A 23,007-nucleotide genomic window follows, 5' to 3' on the forward strand; every position below is an offset into this window, starting at 1 on the left:
GGATTTGATTATTCATGGATTTTATTAATATGTTCTCTCTAGGAATATTTAGGTCCTCCACTGCAACTCTGTGGTCAACTTTAAACAAATGTCACACTGAAGGACCTAGAGATTTCTAGAGAGAACACTCCATTAGGCATTTGTAGCTCCTCCAGCACAATTCTGTGGTTAATGACTGGCAGCTGTTGGCCACAGAGTTGCACCGAGGACCTAGAGATTTCTAGAGAAGTGTTTTCTCAGATAAAAAACTTAGAGTGTTTTTGTTATTTGCAGTTTTTCCACATTCATGGGGGTCCTGTGCCCAACGAATGTGAAGAGACAAGTGTATTTGCTGGTTTAAAATCTTTTGCCATTGAAAGGAACTAAACTATCATGAACAAAAATTAACAAAGACTCCTAGAGATATGCTTTTTTAAAAGAATGAGCTGGGAATGGGAAAGTTGTTGGTTGCTCATACAATTAATTAAGAACGCAATTAATAACTTAATTCTATAATTGTAATTTTGTAATTAAGGCAATGCTTAAAGTCCAAATTAGGTCAATCCATTAAGTTTAAACTAAATTTAATTAAGTTGCCAGTTTTGTTACAAAACTTCTAACTTAATTGGTAACTGAATTTATTTTAAGTAATTATTTCCTATTACTGATACGCTAGTTGATAAAAGCATTTGGATTTAGGCCTTTTGATTTTCTTTCCAGTGCTGTGGTGATTCATTAATTGCTTGTTCTCTAGGATTGATCTTGAAAACAACTAGAGAGGAAATGAGCTTTGGTTTATGTTTCTAAATGCTCTTCCCTTCCTCACTACCTCATACCCAGCAAAATATTACATTCAGCTGAATTTGAGGTCTCTGAGAAGGACAAATATCAGGTTCAGAGATTCTGTATATAGATGAACATGTTATTCTATTGAGTTAGAGGTCACTCTCCACCTGTATAGCATGGAGGTAGAAGATAGGTGTAAAAGAAAGGTTACTGTTTTATTTTAGATCATTTCATGTTGTGTAATCTGTTGTGGTTTTATGTCTTTTTAATTTACTTAAATATTGTCCAGCATAGTTTGGCTATTGGTTATTACCTGTGAACAGCCTCTGCTAGTGAAATTCATTCTGAAAACAACAAGGCTGTGTACTCCTTCACCCCACAGATGAAAATTTGTCACCAATGATCTAAATCTGAAGTTTAGTTCCACACAGCATGCTAATTAAGCAGATTTGCATTTTGTCATGCTTTGCACATTTTAATATGGCTCCTTTGGTCATAGGAAGCAGCAAAGGACTGTGCAGGGCAAGTTATATTGAAACTTTGCCTTCCCTTCCTATCTTACTAAGTCTGGGTCAACATTCAGTTCTTAAACAATAGGTGAGGAAAACCCATACAGTGTGGCTGATAGCAAGAGCATGCGTTCCTGAATCTGGTGCCCACATTGAACCTATATTTTCTGACATATTCTCTCATATGTTAGGAAGTGGTTCATTTTCCTCCTCTCCTTTCAAAGGGGATTCTTTCAGTAATCCTTTGGAGGCAGGACTGTGAAGCTTCTCTTTGGGGTCTGGGTTCTTCCTGGTCAGTGCCAGAACCGAAAGGCTTAGCCTTCTTGGGTTTCATTGCAGGAGCTACCATCCTGAGTTAGGCCAAAACTGCTCACATACAGAGACTGCACACATAGAGACACACATGTGTGTATGTTCCTTAAAGTCACCTGTTGACTTATGGTAACACCACAAATTTTATAGGGTTTTCTTAGCAAGGTATACTGAGATGTGGTTTTGCCAGTTCCTTCCTCTGAAATACAGCCTGCAGCACCCGTTATTCATTGTCAGTCTCCCATCCAAGTAGTAACCAGGGGTGACCCTGTTTGGCATCCAAGATCAGACAGAATCTGGTGCCTTTTGGATATTTAGCCCCCACCCCCACCCCACCTCATACACACATACTTCTAAATAAATTATTTAAGCACCCTATTGACTTTGGAAATTGTTACATATCTTCACAAAAGTAAGGGCCAGAAACTTGCTCTTTAAAAGCAGAAGAATGCTGAAATTCTCAAAAAACTAATCTCCCTTCCCCATTTGACATCCTATATTTTCTGTACAGCTGCAGAATTGTGATGTCCAAACTATCATGCTTGTCATTTACAAAATGTGAGTGGCAAGACCAAGGCAGATACAGCTACAGTTCAACTTTATTTCCATCACGAATGAAGTCTGAAGAAGTTTCATATAACTTCTGAAAGTATTTGTGTGGAAAATAAATGTAAAACAGGCCTTGTCTTGTTTAACTGCGAGGGGATTCTCTTTTCTTTAACTGTCAGTGGACACCAATTGAGCAACACTGAACACCAGTCACTGAATTATCTGGTGGCAGTTTGTGAGAAGAAGAAACCTGCAGGAAAATACATGATACAACAAAGTGGTTAATAGGGAGCACACCTGCACTGTTGTGTGCTTTCCTTGGCATGACATTACAGGAAAACTGTTGGAAAAGCTAGGGATGTTCTCCAAGAGGGCACATGAGTAAATAACATTTTAAAAATCTAACACAGTGCACCTCTGCGCAGAGGCTAGGAAAGGTTTCCAATTACTTTAGAAAATGAGTGTTGAGAGATGATTTGAAAGCCTTTTCAAAGTGCAGGGAAGACTTGAATGAGCAGTTTAAAAGCTTTAGCAGTATGCATGGGGGAACAGTAGCCCTCACTAAGAAAATTGGAAGAGAAACCTGCCAAGGCCACATAGAGGAGCTTAAATTTAGCATCACATGCAGCAAACACAGCCATGTGAGCTGCCAGATGTTTAGAAATGTGGGAGAAGAACAGGAAAAGAATTCTAGGTGGGGAAGGTTTTTAAAATTTGAGCTTTAAGGCAAACCAGTCATACAGTGCCAAGTCTTGGTGTGGAACGTCTGTTTCATGGCAGCCCTCAGGGCAAGTGTTGGCACACGCTGTACCACAGTGATGTTAAAACATGTTACAGGCAATCAGGATCTAACTTGAATGCATTCCTTGAAGATATGAGAAGCAGTGATGCCAAGATTTGCTACAACATGTTGGTTGCCTCTAGCTACAAATTGGGAAGAAACAAAATATTACTAAGTGTCAAGCACTGGATTGCTATGGGATATGTTTAAAGAAAGGAGACAAAGATTATTTGCATCCTGCTAGTTTGTGCTTGTCATCTTCTCGAGAGAAGCTTACTATTGCTTTCCCTTTTGAGAGGAAATAAAAGTTCTGCTAAGGAGAAGCAATCTACAAACTTAATTTTATTGAACGGGGGCATTTTATAATGTCCTTCCACATCTCAGCTGTGCTAGGGCGCTCAGTATTAATGTTCTTAAACTAAGTTTTTAAAAAGCTTTCAGGTTGAGTCAAAGGTTTTTATTGGACTACATAGGTCTGCTTTTCCATGAAAAACTTTTCTGAGTATGCAGTGCTCAGTCAGAGCCGGCGTTGTATAGTGGTTTGAGCATAGGACTTGGACTTTGGAGATCAGGGTTCGATTCCCAGCTCAGCCATGGAAACCCACTGGGTGACCTTGGGCAAGTCACACACTCCCACCCCCAGAAAACCCCATTATAACTTCACCTTAGGTTCACCTTAAGTCGGAAACAACTTGAAGGCACACAACAACAAAGTACTCAATCTCTTTTCGTATATAGGGGAAATGGTATATAACTCTGCAAAAGGTGAGCACAGTTTAAATTTCCTTGATGTTAGTGGCATTTTTCTATTATATCCTGTTGGATTATACGAAATCCAGAAGTGTACAACCCTTACTGGATCATGCCCTTGATCAGAGTAAGGCTGCTTCAGCTTTAATAACAATTCTACAGGCAACTTCACTCTAATAATTCTGAAGCTGGCCATAAACAAAATATTATATTAGGCTGGTGCTCTGCTTCTGGTTCTATCAGATCTCATTAAGCTAGGTTCACTTAATACTTTGAAGAGGGATTAGGGTGGGTTGCATTGCCAAAGGTGGCCTCTCTTTCTTTCTGATGTTGTATTGTGGAAGTCTGGGAGGATGCCCACTACTATTTAGACTAAAACCAATTGGAGACAATACTTTTTCAAAACAGGAAATATCTTAAAATCACAACAGAGAGCAAATGCCAATTGAAGTTATTAATGAACTTTTATGTATTACCATGAGAATCAAAGAATATTCTTACTCATTTATACACTGCCATTTAACCAAACCATTTTAGGATTAAATTCCTGAGGTTTGGACTAGGACTCTGTGAGACCAGGATTTAAATCCCCTTTGAGCCATGGAAACCCACTGGTTGACCATGGGCAACTCTCACTCCCAGAGGAAGGGAATGACTTACCTCCTCTGAACAAATTCTGACAAGAAAACTCTGTAAATGGGTTGCCATAAACCAGAAATGATTTGAGGGCATGCAGCAGCAGCAGCAGCAACAACAACAAGAATGACACCTCAAAGTTACAACATGTGTTGAAGACATAGTATACGGGAAATAATTGGTGGAGAAAGAGAGAATGAATATCTCTGCTTCTCTTCTGTCCCTTTGTTTCTCAGCCTGCTGGAATGATGGCAATTGAAGAAAGGCCAGAGACAGTTGGCCTCTCAACAAAGGAGACAGAATAGTCTTGTTTTTTGTCCTCTGGTGTTTTATTTATTCAGCGCTCCCAAGGCTTAGCAGGGGAAAAAATCCTGGTAGCAATATTGGTTCTATTCCAGTGTCACCACTTTGAAATAAAGGCTTGTTCAGCTCCTCGCTTTGATGAGCCAGTTTTCTGGTGACTTTTCTATCTGTGCAAGAATATCAAACATCTGCACAGATAGAAAATCCTCTAGATAATGAGGCAATGACTTCAGTTGTATACATTTTAAAAAGGGGAAATAGATCAGAGCTCCTCCATGCTAAGGAAAACTGTCTCATGAAAGCATCGTGTGAGTGTGTGAAGGTGAAAGAGAGAAGGATGAGGAGAGAGCTTAGCCGAGAGTGTGAATATGAAAGTACTTTGTAGATAAAATGGAGATGTGCTTTGTGAATGTAAAGACAGATAAATGGAGAAGTCTTTCAGTTAGACAGGGGGATGATGCACCACTGGAATAGAATCATGACTCAGAGGAGTTTATCACACCGGAGGAATTTCTCTTAATTTCGAATGAAAAGAAAGTGGGGCCAGAACACATTCACATAAAGTCGCTAGTTTAGCGAAATTACATGAATGCTCATTGCATTCAAACTGGCTCCCCATTGCCCAAAAATAGCATGCCATTACCCAAATTTGCATGTGCAGTCTATCATGCAATAACGTGAAACCCCATGATTGCGTTCAGACTAACTTCCCATCGCCCGAATTTGTGTGTAGTGGGTTATCACGCAATAACGTTAAATCCCATGATTGCATTCAGATTGCCATTGGATTTTACTTCCAATTTCGCTTGTCTGATAAACTCCAGGGTGTAAACAATGAGCCTGACAGTTCCTTCATATGTATCTTCTCACCTTTATTTAGGTGGTCTTGTGCAGGTCACTGTTCTTCTAAACCACTTCCCTTTCCCTTAACCTTGGAGTAATCAAACTGACCTAGTGTTTGAGGAATTACTGAAATGATATATGTAAAGTGCTTCTAACATTTTACATGCACTACTATTTCGTTGTGAATGAGTTATACTTACTGATATATACACACACACACACACACACACACACACATACATACAATGGTCACCATGCAGAGACACACACCAAACGGAGCTAAATTTGCAGCTTTAATGTGCCTGACTGTTTTTAAATAATTTATTTTTTCAGACTTTAGCATAAATAATGTTTCACACTGGATATGGCAGATTAGAATCTTAACCAATTCTGTCAGTGGAGTCTCTTCACCATAAGGGTGGGACAGGCTTGTCTGACCTAAAAATCTTTCCATTTCTCCTTCAGTCACGTGTATACTTTTAATTTGAGCAGCACATGTTGTAGCATGATTTTTCATTGCTTTTAGCAATTCATCCCTTCTAGCAAAATGTATAGTTGTCTCTAGCACCTGTCCATTATTATCCTTTATGAGTTTAGAGGCCAGGAATTTATTTTGCATGTGCAAGCATTATCTAATTAAAGCAATTAAAAAACAAACTAGACTATACTTGGGTGTTCACTTTATTCTTCTCGCCATGTCTTCTCTATTGGTAAGATAGTAAAATGCATATTTAATGAGAATTACTTATGGAGGCCAAGAAATACCACTCTGTTATCTCTTCAGTAAAGGATTAGTCATCCCTCTGGGAGCACCGTAAAGCCTAGTTACCAAAAGATCAAAATGGTTGTGGCTAATTGCCTGTCGTGGATACATTTATGCATATCTGCTGCTCAGAAGTAGCTTCTCTGAACTGTTTGCTGTTACTCATGTGCCATTACTCATGGGTTTATTATAACAAAGAGCTGGAAACTGATGTAAGGTCCCTGGCTGTGGCTTTGTGAGCTGGACTTTACTTTTGCCAACCAGTAGTCATGTCTTAGCGACTGCATCACCTGGGTGTAGGTTTTAAAAGTACTGCAGTACCAAGAGGTGGAGTCAGATCAGAACTTGGAGAAGTCAGGCAATTTGGAGTAGAGACAGGATGGAATTGGGAAACTGCAGGGTGGAGCTTAGGTAAAATCTTGAATTTACTCCCCCCCCCCCCCCCCATGAGGGTTCACTGCCATATACTGAATAGAACATAATTTTACTGGTCCAAACACTTAGATGGTTTTTAATGAAGGATAGGCAGATCTCTGTTCTCCTGTCCCATTTGTGTTTTGCTATTTTAAAGTCAAATTCCATTATGTTTTTGCAGCATAATAGTTGTGTACTGTTCATGTACTGCTTTGCTAAGTTACATATGGGCCCGTACAGACAGGCCAAAATAAAGCTGCTTCAGGTCACTTTGGAGGTATGCTGTTTCAATGATGCAAAGAGGCCAGAAGCCATGCCAAAGCCACGCTCCAGTCCTAAGGACTGGAGTGCAACTTTGGTGCAGCTTCTGGCCTCTTAGGAGACATGCATCATTGAAACAGCATACCTCCAAAGTGACCCGAAGCAGCTTTATTTTGACTTGTCTGTACAGGCTCTATGATAACTTGTAGTTAAATGTTCACCATTTGTATGAACTTTCTATCATAATTAACAAATTTATAAACATGTATTTTCATATTTTTAGCCTTATTCACCTCTCTCCTTGTTTGTCTGTCCCCTTGCCAGTCTTAGCTCTACACCCCTTCTCCTTTTTAGCATCAGTTTTAACTTCCTTGAATGATCTTTGTACCTCTTCTGTGTTTTTTTTCTTCCTCCTTTGCCCATTGATATACCTGGTTTCTGTCTGGTTTTAATCCAGTGGTTTCTGGTCTAACCTATATGCTGTAAATTTTATTTTCTCTGAATATCTGCATATGCATACCTATGCACAACTAATTACATTACTTGTTATGCTACTATAAGCATATTGGGCTACAAAGGGAGTTCAACTGTGTCTTAAGATTCAAAGTAGCATGTAAAATTGTGGGGAAAGACATCTTGATCCATTTATTCATGTAGAGTTGCTTCATAAATTTCAAAAACTGTTTTGTTAAGGCACCAAGTTTAGCAGTGTTGACACTGTGAGACACACTGTCTGAAGTGCTTCTTCTGAGTATTTGATATTATTCTGAATAATATCTGAATATTATATGTATCTTTGATGGTGAAATCTTGGAGATATAGAAACAGAAGAAGGGCTGAGATTCAGTGTAATTCACAAGGAGATTAGATGCATTACGTTTTTGGTAAACCTTCTTGCTTACCATTTCATTCTTTGACTCATAAAATGCTTCCAGAAAGCTTGTCAGTATGCTCTTAAAAATAATATCCTCCCCTCACTCTGCTATGACAGTGTTGTTTCTTAGCAATTGAGGTTTTGCAACATACTGCTTCTGAATCAGAGGTTTCGTATAACCATCATGACTAGTTGTTATTAATAGGCAGATTGTTCATGTTTTAAGGCAGGGGTAGGCAACCTGCGGCCTGCGGGCCAGATGCAGCCCGGCGAGGCCTTGGGACTGGTCCCAGCCCGGTCCTGCCGCCGATTGCCGCCGGGGCCTTTGGCCTCTCGTGCGCAGGGGCAAGGGGGGCAATTGTCTATAGACGCCTCAGAAACATGCATTTATATTAACATTTTTTTTAAATCAGCAAATTTTTTTGCGTGTCCTCCACTTTTTAAAAAAAGTGTCCACCATTTGAAAATGTTGTCCTACATTTGTCCCAGTTTATTTATTTATTTAAATTCTTTAAAAATTATTTAATTATTTATTTTTTGGCTTCGGACCCCCAGTTGTCTGAGGAACAGCAACCCGGCCCCCGGCTCAAAAAGGTTGCCTACCCCTGTTCTAAGGCCTTCTAAGCTCTTGGCTATCTCTACACCTTATGGTGGTCCGATCCATATATTAAATATGTTTTATGTTAAAATATTTTTTAAAATACCAATTGCTAATAAGTTTCAGTGAGTGACCAAAAGTTCTAATATCAGGTTGGAGGAAAATGCTTTTTATTTACTTTTCAGCAAGCACAATTTATAGTTGCTCTTTTTGTAAAAGGTTAAAATGCTTTAACTTTTTCTCATAGGAGAGGGAATCCAATGCCCTGATAATTTAGGTTGCCCATTTTGCTCATATCAAAGTACATTACAGAGCTTAACAGTATATACTGTACTGTTTTAGTCCTAAGTGTACACCTGTTAAAACGAATAGGATTTCTTAATTACAACTGAAGTCATTTCCATTGATTTCAATAGGCTTGTGTTTGGTTGTCTTAATGCTGGACTCAGCCTGGTAAACTAATTGTGTTTTTACCATATGTTTGCATACAGGAATTGTAGTACTGATAGCTTAATGCTCAGGTATTTCCCCTTTTATTCTTGCTGTTGGCTTTAGCTTTTTGCATAGCTGTACCCCATAGAGTTTATATTTTTGTTGAGATATCCACCATGACCCAAAAATTGTTTTCTTGGTCAATCACAGCTATTTCAAACTCCATCACCCCCACATCATATGCATGTAACCTTACACTTACATGCATTGAACCCCATTTGTGATTTTGTTGCCCGTTCACTCACTTTGGAGAGCGCCTTTTGAAACTCAGCGTAAACCAAGTAGCTTGGCTGTTTGACCACAAACTTGGCTGCTTCATCACTTACACCAAACTCCAGATAACCTATTAATAAGTGAAATAGCACTGTTTGCTCCTTCTTTCATCCATTACAACAACTGTTATTTTTACACCTTCCTTTCAGGTAGGTATAAAAAAATACATTATTGTGAAAGTGCTTATTGTGAAATGGCCTGTAATAAAAACACACAACATTTCTAATAGATAGACTTGTAGCATTGCTATATGACATTATTTACAAATGTATTAAGTTATCCAGAGTTTATTGTAACACATTGCTTGAATCTGTCAGCAAGCAGATGTAAGGTCTCATATGGCAATATTAATTGTCCTTTATTTTTTGCTTGCTTGGAGTCATATCCAAGTAACTGTATACCAGGTTGTGCAGTTACAGTAATATGTCATCATATTCCTCCTGCCATGATATCATAATCTCATAAGACCCAGCTAGAGTTGACAACATTTGGTTTCAAAACTACTGTGAGCCAGGAGAAAGAGCCAAGTGAGAACTTGGAAAGATCTGAGAATCTGTGGTAATGACAAGATGGAAGCAAGGAGGTTAAGGGATGGAGGAAAAGGTGTTGCCCAAACAAAACCTAGCTCCAAGGATAGGCTATGGGCAGCAGTCCAAGATGAGCCAGGGATCCTAGTACAAATCAGCAGTCAGGGCCATAGGATCAGTCGGCCAAGGGATAAACCAGGGTCGAGGATCAAGAGAAGAACAAAAACCAAACTACGAACTAGATACATAGAACAAGTCAGGAGACAAGACCAAGGAACAAACCAGAAGATTCACCTTTTTGTGTGAAAGAAAATTGTGGACAGAATCTCATATGAATGAAAACTGTTTAGGGAATACTACCAAACTGTGTAGCTCTCTTTCTCTCCTTTAGAGTTGTTCTCACAACTGTATTTAATCCCCCGTTCTTGTACTTGGAGCTTCTAAGAATCTCAGAGCACCAAAAGGGAGTTTCTTATCCCCCTCCCCCTGTTAGGGATGATGGGAGTTGCAGCTCTTCTCCTGGCTTTCATTCTCACCCCCCTGGTCAGCGGAAGAACAACCAGTTTGACCAGTAGCTCTGAGAATTGGCTGAAGATGTCTTCCAATCTTCTCTGAAGTCTGCTGGTTCTTGTTCAGCTCTCAAGACACCAGTCAACACAGTAGTCTTCTATAAAAGATCTACTTTTATTCTAATATATACACTATGCACAAAACAATTCACTACTCACAAAACTCACACTACTATACTCCTCAATACCCACAAAAAGTATTGCCATACATTATTGCTTATATAGACATTTGTCTCTCCATTCATTATACAGTTGCCACCTCCTGGGCGTGTACATACATTATGATTGACATATCATACTTGGCTCAATCTTTACCTCACATTGCATCATACATTGCTGTCCACTCAATGACTTTCAGGTGATATCAATTTGCACTTTTTCACTTTGTCCTTGCCACATGTGTCCTTGGCTTTTAGGAACTTCTAATTACATTATATGCAACACCTATGTGCCATTTCAATAGCTTTTGCTGTGTCATGTTACTTTCAAATACATTCATATACATATTATATTTCTTGTGACTATATATCCCATGTTGCTTTTTCCTGACACCCCCCCCCCCCCCGCCACCTTAGATTCTTGTACTGCATTAGGTTCTGTTGTAAAGATCCTCTCAACTTTCAGATATGACATTTGGGATTGGGGTGAGAGAGAAAAGACTACTTGGAAGGAGGGCCCATGAAAAATCCTAGTGAGTAACTGAAAGTCTTTCAGACCCAACTCTTCGTACAGTGGACCCTTGTTATACGCTGGGGTTTGGTTCCAAGATCCCCCGTGTATAACAAAATTCGTGTATGCTCAAGTCCCATTAAATATAATGACATAGCAAAATGGTGTCCCTAATAAAAAATGGAACATCAAGGTAAATTTATACTTTTTTGGAACATTTTCAAACCGTGTATGCTTGAATCCGTGTATAAAAAAATCCGTGTATAAGAAGGGCCGACTGTATTGCATTACTATGGCTTCTATCTTCAGATAGTTTTAGGCTTTGATAGAAACGGGATTTTAAAGGTAGAAGAGTTGAAGTCACAGTTTTTAAAAAATAAACAGATTGTTCTGGGTGGGGCATTGAAGTGAAGGTATTTCCCTTTCCCTTATTATTTCTCTCTCTTTCCAAGTTACTCATGTGCTTCCTCTGATGGCAGAGTCCCTGAGAAACCAACCTGCTTTAGGTTCACTCATAATTTTATGAGTAAAGGCACAATCACTTGCTCTTTGTTGAGGTTGAAGTAGAATCTCATACATCCATGTCACATTCCCTAATCTTTTGTAATTAACAAGGTAGCTGTGGTTTATAAATGTGGGACTTAATTGTTGGTGACATTTTATATAGAGTCAAGCCACTGTGAGATGTAGAACCAGTGATCAGAAAGAATGCAAAAAACTGGTTTGAAAAACCTGTTTAAAGATACCATTTATTAGCTTGAATGAAGAATAGTGAGCACTGCAGGAGCTTTAATATTATTCAGGATAGGAAAGGGGAAATAAGCAAGGGAGTAGAGAGACTGCCATGTGTCCTTCATCTCACAAGTGGGTAAGAAATTGTTGGTGATAAATAGCTCTCATATCAGAAAACATTTACAGCCTGGTTTTTCTTGTCCGTTACTTTGATGGCACGGTACAGCATCCCCCCCCCCCCCCCTCCTGTACAGGAGAATATATTGCATATCATGGTTTTGTTAGATGAACACTAACAGTCAGCTTGAACACTAACACCAACAGTCACCTTGACTCTAAAGAACTTACTTCACTTATGGAAATATTTAAACCAGACTTAGGTACGTTTTCAAAGGAAACCCTGAGCAGTGCTGCTTTTAAGGCTTATTTGGAGTTATCATACAGTAGTAGTTCTTGAGCTGTCTGATGTAAGGAAATGGCACTATATTTGTGCCCACTGACTACAGCTGTTACTTTCTTTCCTTGAAATGCACCATGGATCAGTATCCAATTCTTCACAGATTGGCACCAGTTTATGCATTGCATGCCACTTTCCCAAAACATCATTATCTCTCACCCTGATTCACTGAATTTCCTCTGTCCTGCACACTGGTGTAATGTGATTTCTCCCCTACATTTCTGGGGTGCTTGCCTTGTGCAATACATGGTGTGCTCCTGGTGCCTGTCATTGGTCTAATCGAGATGACAGTATCTTTGTCAGAATGTAATGAATGGAGTGGCTCTGTGTGTGGGCTTTTGTGTATGCGTGTATGTAATGAATTAGCTGACTAGGTGAATGTGTGTGAAAGAAATGAACGAGGGGATTGAATATGTGGGAAGGAGAGAGAGGTGAATGGGATGGCTGGGTTAATGTGTGATGAGTAAGGAGGCTGTTCATGTGTATGTGTTAAGAGAGGGAGGGAAGGACTGCCTGGCAGAGCTTGGGAAGTTATTATTTATTTATCTATTTATTTATTTATATCTCATCTTTTTTCCACATTGGGATACAAAGCGGCTTACAGTGTTTGAAAAACATTGCTAGAAAGCCACAAAGCATTAAAGTCAAAACACAAACAGTCAGGAAAAATTAAAACTAGGTTAAAACATATTCATTTTGTAACTTACTAAAACAATCACCACCACCACCACCACTGCCTTAGCTTCTTACTATTCATGTTATAGGCAGGGTGACCAGATGTTCTCACCGCAAAGGAGGATAAGGCACCACAGAATGTAGGACATTCAAGATAATGTAGGACATGACCAAATAAAATCTAACAACACTCATAAAAATATACATTCATGCTTCTTACTCATGCTCAGAAATACAGTAGAAGACATTTTGGAATTCCTCCTGGAGAGGAGGCAGAAATGGAGAATGTGTCCAGGAAATGGAGGGCATCTGGTCACGGTATGTCATAGGGGATTTAAAAATATAACTTTTTTGTAACTTACTACATTACTTATTACTTTATAACTCCTTTTATTAGGAAAAAAACTCTATTACCTATCTTTAAAAGTTTTTAAAAATTAAAAAAAAAAACCACCTCAAAATGCGCCATAAAAGCATTGGGATTATAGAACTGTATCACAACTTGTTCTGTAATGTTATATTTTCAAATGGTTATTTTTATGCCCTTGTTACTTCCAAAAATAACGTTGTAGGTAATGTTCTTACTTTTGACATTACTTCTTAGCTCTGCCTCTGGTAACTCTCCATCTGTCCCGCTACCTCCAGTGAGCACCAGCATCCTGGGAGAAGGAAGATGCTTTGCTTGTTTTCTCAAGCCTTGCATTCAGCAGAATATTCCCATAGAAATGAAAGAGAGATAGAAATGTTTCCTTTATTCTGGCAAATTTGCCACTCACCTATTCCCCAGACCAGATGTAATAATGGAGGTGCTGCTTCTTTCCTTCATTTCTTTGCACACTCTTAGCTAGTGGAAATTTTTACATTCTCACATTTAACTACTTTTTTTTCATTTTTATAGAACCAACATGTTTAATGTCCCATATTGTGGATTTTGTATATGTGAATAATAAAAATTATGGAAGCCTGAAGTCAGCAGATATAGCAGGTTCTGTGTTACTTTAGTAGAAATCAAATGATTTGGTTGGGAAGAAAAGGCAATTCCTTTCTTCCACTGCACATTGCATGAAAATGTTGTTGGATTTCAGTCAGCTACTCGTTGCTTGTGTGTTGTTGTTGTTGTTGATTCTTTCCCCATGAACAGACAAAGCTTGTATAAAAACTTGCCCTTTCTTGTTTGAGAAACTGGCAGCTGAACAGGCATCATTTGGTATTTTGCATTTCATGTTTTACTTCATTACTATCAGTATGTGTGAAATGTCAGTAGAATAAAAACAGTAGGCATATGTTTCTAGATAGAATGCCTCCTTCCAACTGTGGATAAGGCATGTAAACTACAAAGTAAATTCTCATTAATGTTTTGTTGTTATTATTGTGTCCATAGCAAAAAAGTTGAGTTCTTTCTAAATCCACTATTTTAAAAGGTTCTTTTTAAAAATAATTTTCAATTTGTGTGTTACCTCAGTAGAAAATAGTTTTATGTCCCCTATTTTCTTGAATGAATTAGTTTGGCTTTAATTTAAAACAGGAGAGTAGTCTCTTTTGAAACAGTAGTAGACTCTGGGGATAGTTTCTTAACGTTTAGAAGCCCCAAATTCTTTTTATTGATTTTGATTGAAATCCATCACATTTCAAAGAAATTACAACCATTCTATTGCATGGAAGAATAAATGACAAAAGCATTGTTGATTCCCAAACTGGGGAAGAATGAGCAGGTTTATATTGTGAAAGCTTTTGTGTGTCACATGCATCCTTGCTGAAATCCTTGATGACAGTTATTACAGAGATAAAATGTCTTACCTTAGCAAGAGAAAAAAATAATTCTTTAAATGTTGGCTGAGGGTTATTTCCAGCTGTGTGTAACCATCAAGGAAACATCATCTTGCAGTTTCATGTATATCGACAATTCTGCTCCACAAGGTTGGAAGACCTCTAAAACATATTTGGAGAGTGCACAGGGGTTGGCATTGAGGAAACAAAAAATGGAAAGGCTGTTGACAGATTGCATGACATTGGAGGGAATTCTGAAATTATCACTGCTCACTTATATCTTTCATGTTCACACCTTTTACATAACCTTTCATCTCCTCTACGCTGCTGTTTAAACTGTAATTGCATTTAATAGTATCTCAAATGACCATAATCATTCAGTTAATGATTAATTATGTGCCACATTTTCATTGAGCTGTTTACTCCCATTTTGGTACTAGATACTAGCTATGGACATCATTCAGCTTGAAATTTCTCTTCTTAATTTGTTTGCTATTGCTCTGCTGTTTATATCCATGCTGACTCTAGTCAGATAGTAATGGAGGAAAATGATTTAAACCTGTAGCCATATAAGCAGAAATCCCCATTGAACTCAGTGGAACACTGCTGAATGACCATGTATAGGATGTATTAGTAGTATTGCTGATACAGTAATATGATTGAGAGGTTAGTATTTAAGAACTTATCCAAATCTAAGACATGCAGGGCACTATGTTGCTTGATAGAATAGGTCTTCCAGTCTTAAAAGTAGCCCAGATGAAGACAATGGTTTTAGAGGAAAATGTAATGGTTTTTATGCCTGTGTGAAGTCAAAGGCTTTCATGGCTGGCATCCATAGTTTTTTGTGGGTTTTCGGGCTATGTGGCCATGTTCTAGCAGAGTTTCTTCTTGATGTTTCACCAGCATCTGTGGCTGGCATCTTCAGAGAATGTTTGCTTGGAAAGGACTTGGCTATATATATTGTGTGACCTGGAAAGGCAGGAGTGATTTGCATGTATATTGTTTGTTGCTAATGGCAGGCCTTAGGGTGTGAGGGTCTGCACAAGAGGATTAATGTCTGCTTGATAGTGATCATTGTCAACTGGGAGAGTTCTCATTTCCATTTGTTGAGTCTTTATCTTGTTATCTTTCAGGACTGGTAGCCAAAGCTTGTTTACTTTAAGGGATTCCTCTTTCCTGTTGAAATTGTCCAAGTGTTTGTGGATTTCAATGGCTTCCCTGTGCATCCTGACATGGTCCAGAATTTGGCATGGTTGGCATGGTCCAGAATTTCAGTGTTTTCAAACAGTATTTTATGCCCAAGTTGGTTTGTGGCATGTTCTGCTACTGCTGATTTTTCTGGCTGGCCCAGTCTGCAGTGTCTCTCGTGTTCCTTGATTCTTGTTTGCACACTGCGTTTGGTGGTCCCTATGTAGACTTGTCCGCAGCTGCATGGTATGCGGTAAACTCCTGCAGCTGTGAGAGGGTCTCTCTGGTCCTTGGCTGAGCGAAACATTTGCTGGATTTTCTTCGTCGGTTTGTAAACCATTTGCAGGTTGTGCTTCCTCGCCACTTTGCCTATTCTGTCTGTGACTCCTTTGATGTATGGTAAAAATACCTTCCCTTTGGGTGGCTGCTTGTCTTCACTTCTCTGGGTATTCCTGGGCCTGGCAGCCCTTCTGATGTCTGAGCTGGAATAACCATTAGTCTGTAGAGCCCAGTCCAAGTGCTTCAGTTCATCTTCCAAGAAGTGGGGTTCGCAGATGCGTTTTGCTCGGTCTACCAGTGTTTTGACTGTGCTTCTTTTTTGTCCTGGGTGATGGTTGGAATTCTTGTGCAGGTATTGGTCTGTATGTGTGGGTTTTCTGTATACAGTGCGCCTGCGCCATACGCGGCCTTGAGCATACACGCTCAAGCCGCGGCGGGCGCACGGGGCGGAAGGGGCGGCGCGCCCCATTCAATTGAATGGACGCTTGTGCCCCCCGCGCGCCCGTGCCGCCGCACACGAGCCCCATTGTTTCCAATGGGGCTCGAGCATAGGCGGAATTCGCCTTATGCGGAGTGATCCGGAACGGATCCCCCGCGTAAGGCGAGGACGGACTGTACTGTGTGACCCAAACGTTGGTTTGGTTTGCGGATGACTAGGACATCCAAGAATGGCAGTGTTCCTTCCTTTTCTTTTTCCACAGTGAATTGGATGTTGGGGTGGATGTTGTTCAGATGGTTCAGGAACACAGCCATATCTTCTTCTCCATGGCTCCAAATGGTGAAAGTATCATCCACATATTGGAACCAAGTTGAGGGCTTTTTCAGTGCTATTTCCAGGGCTTGCTTTTCAAAGTGTTCCATGTAAAAGTTTGCTATCACAGGGCTTAGAGGGCTTCCTATTGCAACCCCATCTCTCTGTTCATAGAATCCATTGTCTCACTGGAAATAGCTTGTGGTGAGGCAATGTTCGAACAGAGCCATGATGTCTTCTGGAAAAATCTGTTTTTATGCCTATTTATATATAACATAATGTTATTTATATAAATGAAAATGAGTATTTGAGATGGGAATTAGTGGGTTTTCATATACTTCAGTTATTTTCTTTGGTGGTTAGGGTCCTGTGAAACAGTTTGGGCTAATTTGTAAATTACATTTAAAGTCATAGCATTTCATAGAACAACATGAAAGAGAGAGAGAACCGGAAAACAATTTGATTTAGCTCTTTGCTCTAAGGAAAGATCCTACCAAATATTTGGGTCTAAATCTAGTTGTTAGTACTAATACAGTAGACCTATTGAATATGCAGGCCAGTGGGAGTAAGGTCTTAATTCACATAGATGCAATGAAATATCTCATAGAGATTTGCCCATATCTGAAAAATGGCCCCAGAAAATGAACCAAGAGATATCCAGCCATCTCTCAGCTATGGTTTGAAATCTTTATTCTCTTCCTCATGGAAGTATTTTTTAAAGAAATCTCTTCTCTTGGACAATGATTTTGCATAATTTTTGATATTTTTTGCATTTCTGAATTGTGTGAGAAAATTTTATGAAGGTTTTTTTTGGAAAAACAAATTTAAAAAAATAATATTTTGTGGGGAGAAAAAATCTTGGTGATTTTTCCACAAAAATTCCATAATGACATAAATAAATAAATCTCATGGGAGTTGGAACAGTTGGGTAGCTGTCATTCAGTGGATCAGACATGGGGTATCAAAACACACTTTCTTTGCTGAGTACGAAAACATTGGCAGATATCCTTCATGTTTCTAATCTCATCAGACATGCTAATATCCTTCATAATTGTTTCCAGCTCAATGAAATAAATAAAAAATTTTGCTGTTACATATTTCTTTGAAATCTAAGTAAATAATTATTCTTGTTTTATAGGCCGGACCTGATAGACATGAATACTGTTGCTGTTCAAAGCAACCTTGCAAATTTAGAGCATGCTTTTTTTGTAGCAGAAAAACTTGGTGTTGGCAGACTTCTGGATCCTGAAGGTGAGTTAATGAATGGAATGACTGGTGACTTGGGAGTGTAATTTAAAATAGAATTACATTGGAAATAGAAGGTTCCAATATATATGTGTATAGTAAAATATTAGTTATGTCATCTTATTTTTTTAGATGTTGACGTCTCCTCGCCCGATGAGAAGTCAGTAATTACTTATGTGTCATCACTTTATGATGCATTTCCCAAAGTACCTGAAGGTGGTGAAGGCATCAGTGCACATGTAAGTAAGAGATTCGTATTTTAAGACTCTTTTCATGTAAAAAATACAATTATGAGGATGAATGATTACTTTCCCTAACAAACTGCAATGAGAAAAGAACATTGTTTGATATTTGGAGAACTGGAGATTAAGGAACTAGATGCCAAGGTAGCGTAAACATGTTGATGCCAAAGCCTGTAACCTGACTCTTAAGAATTGCTTGGAAAGGGGATCCTTACAATTAGGACCTGTGGCTTATAGTGTCACTGCACTGTTGTGACATGGCAACTGTATTAGGGATTAGGTTGAAAGTTTTAGTTTTTTTCACACTAGGGCTTCATCTGCACTGCAGAAATAATCCAAGTTGGCATGATTTTAACTGCCATAACTCAATGTTATGGAATTCTGGGATTTGTAGTTTTAAGCCTTTCTGTCAGAGAGCTGTGATGCCACAACAAACTACAAATCCCAGGATTCCATAGGATAGAGCCTTGGCAGCCTTGGATTATTTTTGCAATGCGAATACAGCCTGAGTTGAACTAACTGTTCAGTTGTATTTTCAGGCTTCTCGTTGTATAAAATGGCTTTTACATGGTTTGATATGCATTTTCTTCCCACTTATCAATGATTATATATGCTTATTAGGATGTTGAAGTCAAATGGGTCGAATACCAGAATATGGTGAACTACCTCATCCAGTGGATCAGACACCATGCCACGATAATGGCTGATAGAGCGTTTCCAAACAATCCTGTGGAACTTAAGGTAAAGGTTGTCTGTGTATATATTTAACCTGTCAAGATACTTTTGATTGAATTTTGCATTATTGCTTTATAGAGTAACCATCTACTTATTTAGAGGATCAATCACAAAACTCATGTGTCTCTGCACTTACACAAATTAGTTGATTTCTGATCTTTTTTGTATCATGTTCAGAAGACTTCAACTGTTTCCCAAAGGCATAACCTCCTTAATTCAACTCCAGCACAGGAATATATATGCAATAGTGTTCAGTTTCACATCCTTTATGGCTAAGTACCAGTCTGCAGACACTGAAGAACTGCACAATGCAGCCCATTGGGGAAATGTAGGTGGTAGTGCACATCACATCACTACATTTGACCCTCCATATTCACGGATTCTGTATCCACAGATTCAGCCATCCACAGCTTGAAAATACCATACTTTAAAAATATATAAATCCCAAAAGCAAACTTTGATTTTGCTGTTTTATATAAGGGACAACCTTTCACTATGCCATTGTATTTACTGTCATTTGAGTATCAATGGATTTTGATATTCACAGGAAGTCCTGGAATCAAACTCCAGCAGATACCAAGGGCTCACTGTACATGCGTTCTTGTGTAATAAGACCTTGTGCATGAAAAGCTAGCATGTCAGAGAGAAAGCTAAGCTAGAATCCTTCCAATCCTTCCTAGATTTCAAAAAAGAAGTTTAATGCATGGGGCTACTCACAGATGCAATTATCTTAAGTTTTATAGACTGGCCTTCAGTCTTTTTCCTTTTACATGCACGACAATATAAAGACTAACATCTTGATTAATTAGACACAATCATAATATCCTTGTAGTCATTACAAAGTTGGAATGAAGCCCCAAACTTGTGTACAGCTTTCATGTAAGTATTGGGCAAGCAGGGGATCTCCCTGGCTTGGAGGCACTAGGAGGATACGCTTTATCTGAGGCTGCGCAAGCCATTGCCACAGATTACACAAATTTATTGGTTTGGATGGTTACTCCCATTGAAAAGAAAGAAATTGAGACGAACCTTATGCTTCCCTACCAGCTGGTTTGCAGATCGCAACCAAGAGCGTAAGTGCTCAGAAGAATTGATATTAGCTTTAGATTTAAGATGTGTGGATGCCAAGTGGAGTGTGAATGGGAAAGTGACAGTTGAATTTGCTCTGTAAAGCCATGAAGTCATTTTGACAGCGAGTAAACCAACAAAAAACAGCTTCACACTGCTGGATTTAAGGATTTTCTCTTAACTTTTAGTGGGCCAAAATTTCTGAGTGGACAGTAAAACAGGCTTGCATATTTAAATAAAAATAAAGCAATATATGTTTGTTTTTTCTTTAGGCACTTTATAACCAGTATTTACAATTTAAAGAAACAGAAATTCCACCAAAGGAGATAGATAAATCAAAAATCAAACATCTATATAAATTACTGGAGGTAAGCTATACTTTTATAGATTATTAGATGCTGGCCTTTCCCCCCCTTTTATCTGAGTTTTATGCAATCAATCCTTGTTTTTAAAGGTTTGGATCGAATTTGGGCGTATCAAGCTTCCTCAAGGTTACCACCCAAATGACATAGAAAAAGAATGGGGAAAACTAATTATTGCTATGTTGGAAAGAGAGAAGATGCTTCGACCAGAAGTTGAAAGGTATGTTGTCATGTTGGACAGTCGATCTTTTGCAATGTAATATAGACTAATGTAACTGTAAGATCACTTACAAACTTGGGATACAGTGGCATTTTAGAAACTGATTTTTTTGGCTGATCCATTCATAGTGGATATTGCCTTTAAACTGAATAAACTGTCTAAGCCTAATTATTTACATTATTTACTGCAATGTAGCTTGCATGTAGCAGTTATATTGCATTAATATCTTGCCTTGGAGTTCTAGGATAACTTTTGAGACTGTGAGTTGTTTCTGATATTGAAAGATTTTTCTTCTTTACAAGACTTACTATGCCTTATTCAAATCATCATTACTAAGAAGATATTAGTTGTATAAATTCCCCTTATCAGGGTTGAAGGAGACATTTGTAGAGTGATGAACAGTGGGCATCCATTGGCTATTCAGCTTAATTTTCCTCAAATTCAGTGCCTTAGATATTTTGATATTCTACTGCAGTGTGAGTAAACAAATAACAGCTATGACAACATGGTTGACCCTTCTGGTGTCTGCTTTCCCCCCATCAATATGCCAAAACTTTCAGGGCAAAGCATTTGGGGGGGGGGGAACAGGGACATTTTGTGTTTGGCAGGCAAGTTGCAGTCCTTGCAGCCAGGAGAGAAGTACCTGGTAGATACAATCGGCAACATTGAGCCACAGTAGCTGCCCAAGGATGCTTGATGTTGTTGCTAGATATGTCACATACCATAGAACTACTGTATACAATGTGAATACCACCTCCCTTCCTCTTTCTTTTTTCATCTCTTGCAACATCTCCACAGTGCTTACTACAACAGTCATTCCTCAAAACTGTGGTATCACAAGATCCACCCATTCTGCCAAGGTATTCTATTACACTCTCACACCCCCCCCCCCTTCCAGGTTTCTTCCAACTTCTCCAGGTTTCCCATTCATCCATGATATGTCAGTGAAACATCCATGTTTTAAGTTAGTATACCCCTTAGTAGTAGGATGCAGTGGCTCAAGTGGTTAAGATGCTGATTCTGTTGTTTGCAAGATCGGCAGGTTGGCAGTTTGAAGGCCAGGTGCTGCATGATGGGGTGAGCTCTCATTGCTAGTCCCAGCTTCTGCCGGTTCGAAAGCATGCACATGCAAGTAGATAAATAGATACCACTCAGGTGGGAAGCGTTCTATTCAGTCATGCTGGCCACATGATCACAGAGTAGTCTCTGACAACACTGACTCTTTGGCTTAGTAACGCAAATGAGTGCTGCCCCCTATGATCGGATACGAATACCTTTATCTTTTACCTTTATCTTTTACCTAGTAGGTAATACCTTTATCTTTTACCTAGTAGGACCATTACAGACATTTAATATGGACAGCTTTCGTGCTTAGGATTTCCTGTGGTTTTGTTTCCCCAAAAAGGAGGGGAAGGCAGAAGAGGAGGAGGAGGAGGAAGAGATGAAAGAATAGAAATAGGAAGTACAGGAAGATAATGATAGCCGATGTCAGAAAACTTTATAAAGACTGACAGAGAAGTGAGGATGTTTCCTCCTATATCATTTTCCAGTGAAACTCCCAGTATTTTCCTTATGAAGTCATATCCAGGGAGCAATCAAAAGGGGGACTCTTTTGATTATTCATGTATTTATGTCAAGGTTATCAGCTCCACAGGGACATTTGATTGGCAAGCACTGGAAACAGAATAAAACAAAGATTTATTCAAGGCAGCAAGCAGACTTAGGAAAATGCAGAGTGGAGGCCTGCCTCCCAAACACCCCAGTGTCTGCAGCTGCAGTTCACACTTTGTAAAATACATCTGATGATGCTGAGAATCAAGCATTTTGCCCATAAGACAACCCTGAATAAATAGAAATCTTATTTCTTCTTAGTCTGATCTCCTCTCCAGTCTTTAAGATGCAGCACCCTAGGCCAGTGCTACAGCACATCTCTTTTTTCCTAGCTGTGACTTTAGCTTAAAAGGCAGAACAGCAAAGAGCCCTTGCTTATTGATTATGGGTTTGTTTGTTTCTGTGAAAGCCAAATGAATTCATCCTCTTTAAGATACTGGTTTGGCATGGTACTCATCCTGTTCAGAATACAGAATCTCCACTGGGCTTCAGCCTGCTTTTGACATGGCCCGAGTCCTGTTTCTTTGTCTTATCTACCACATTCAGTAATTTCGTTAGGTCACAGAAGAGGATTTTTTTTTTTTTTTTTTTTTTTTTTTTGTGGGAAGTGAAAGCAGCACGGGGAGAAAGAATGGCACTGTTTTTATTCACCCCCAATTAAAGCTGTTTTCCTGGAACTCCTTTGTAGAGGTTTCAGTAGTGATAGAGGAAAGAAACACTGAAAAGGACAAAAGTGTGTCTATGTCTTGTGAAGTGATGAAAATGCTAATTCTTAATTGTAGGAATA

At 39.0% G+C, this 23,007-nt stretch overlaps 1 protein-coding gene across 1 annotated transcript in view; it reads left to right on the forward strand.

Annotated features, from left to right (window-relative positions):
* The window catches only part of LOC149311412 (dystonin-like), a 401,747-nt gene that overhangs the window by 169,223 nt on the left and 209,517 nt on the right, over positions 1–23,007 (forward strand). Inside the window, 5 exon segments of the mRNA XM_089531013.1 lie at positions 17,876–17,988; positions 18,115–18,221; positions 18,846–18,965; positions 20,300–20,395; positions 20,482–20,609. Of these exon segments, the coding sequence (XP_089387139.1) occupies positions 17,876–17,988; positions 18,115–18,221; positions 18,846–18,965; positions 20,300–20,395; positions 20,482–20,609 (564 nt within the window).

The sequence above is a fragment of the Sceloporus occidentalis genome, unplaced genomic scaffold, assembly GCF_023333645.1.
Source record: "Sceloporus occidentalis isolate IW3139 unplaced genomic scaffold, rSceOcc1.0.p SCAF_6, whole genome shotgun sequence".
Classification (NCBI taxonomy): Eukaryota; Metazoa; Chordata; class Lepidosauria; order Squamata; family Phrynosomatidae; genus Sceloporus; species Sceloporus occidentalis.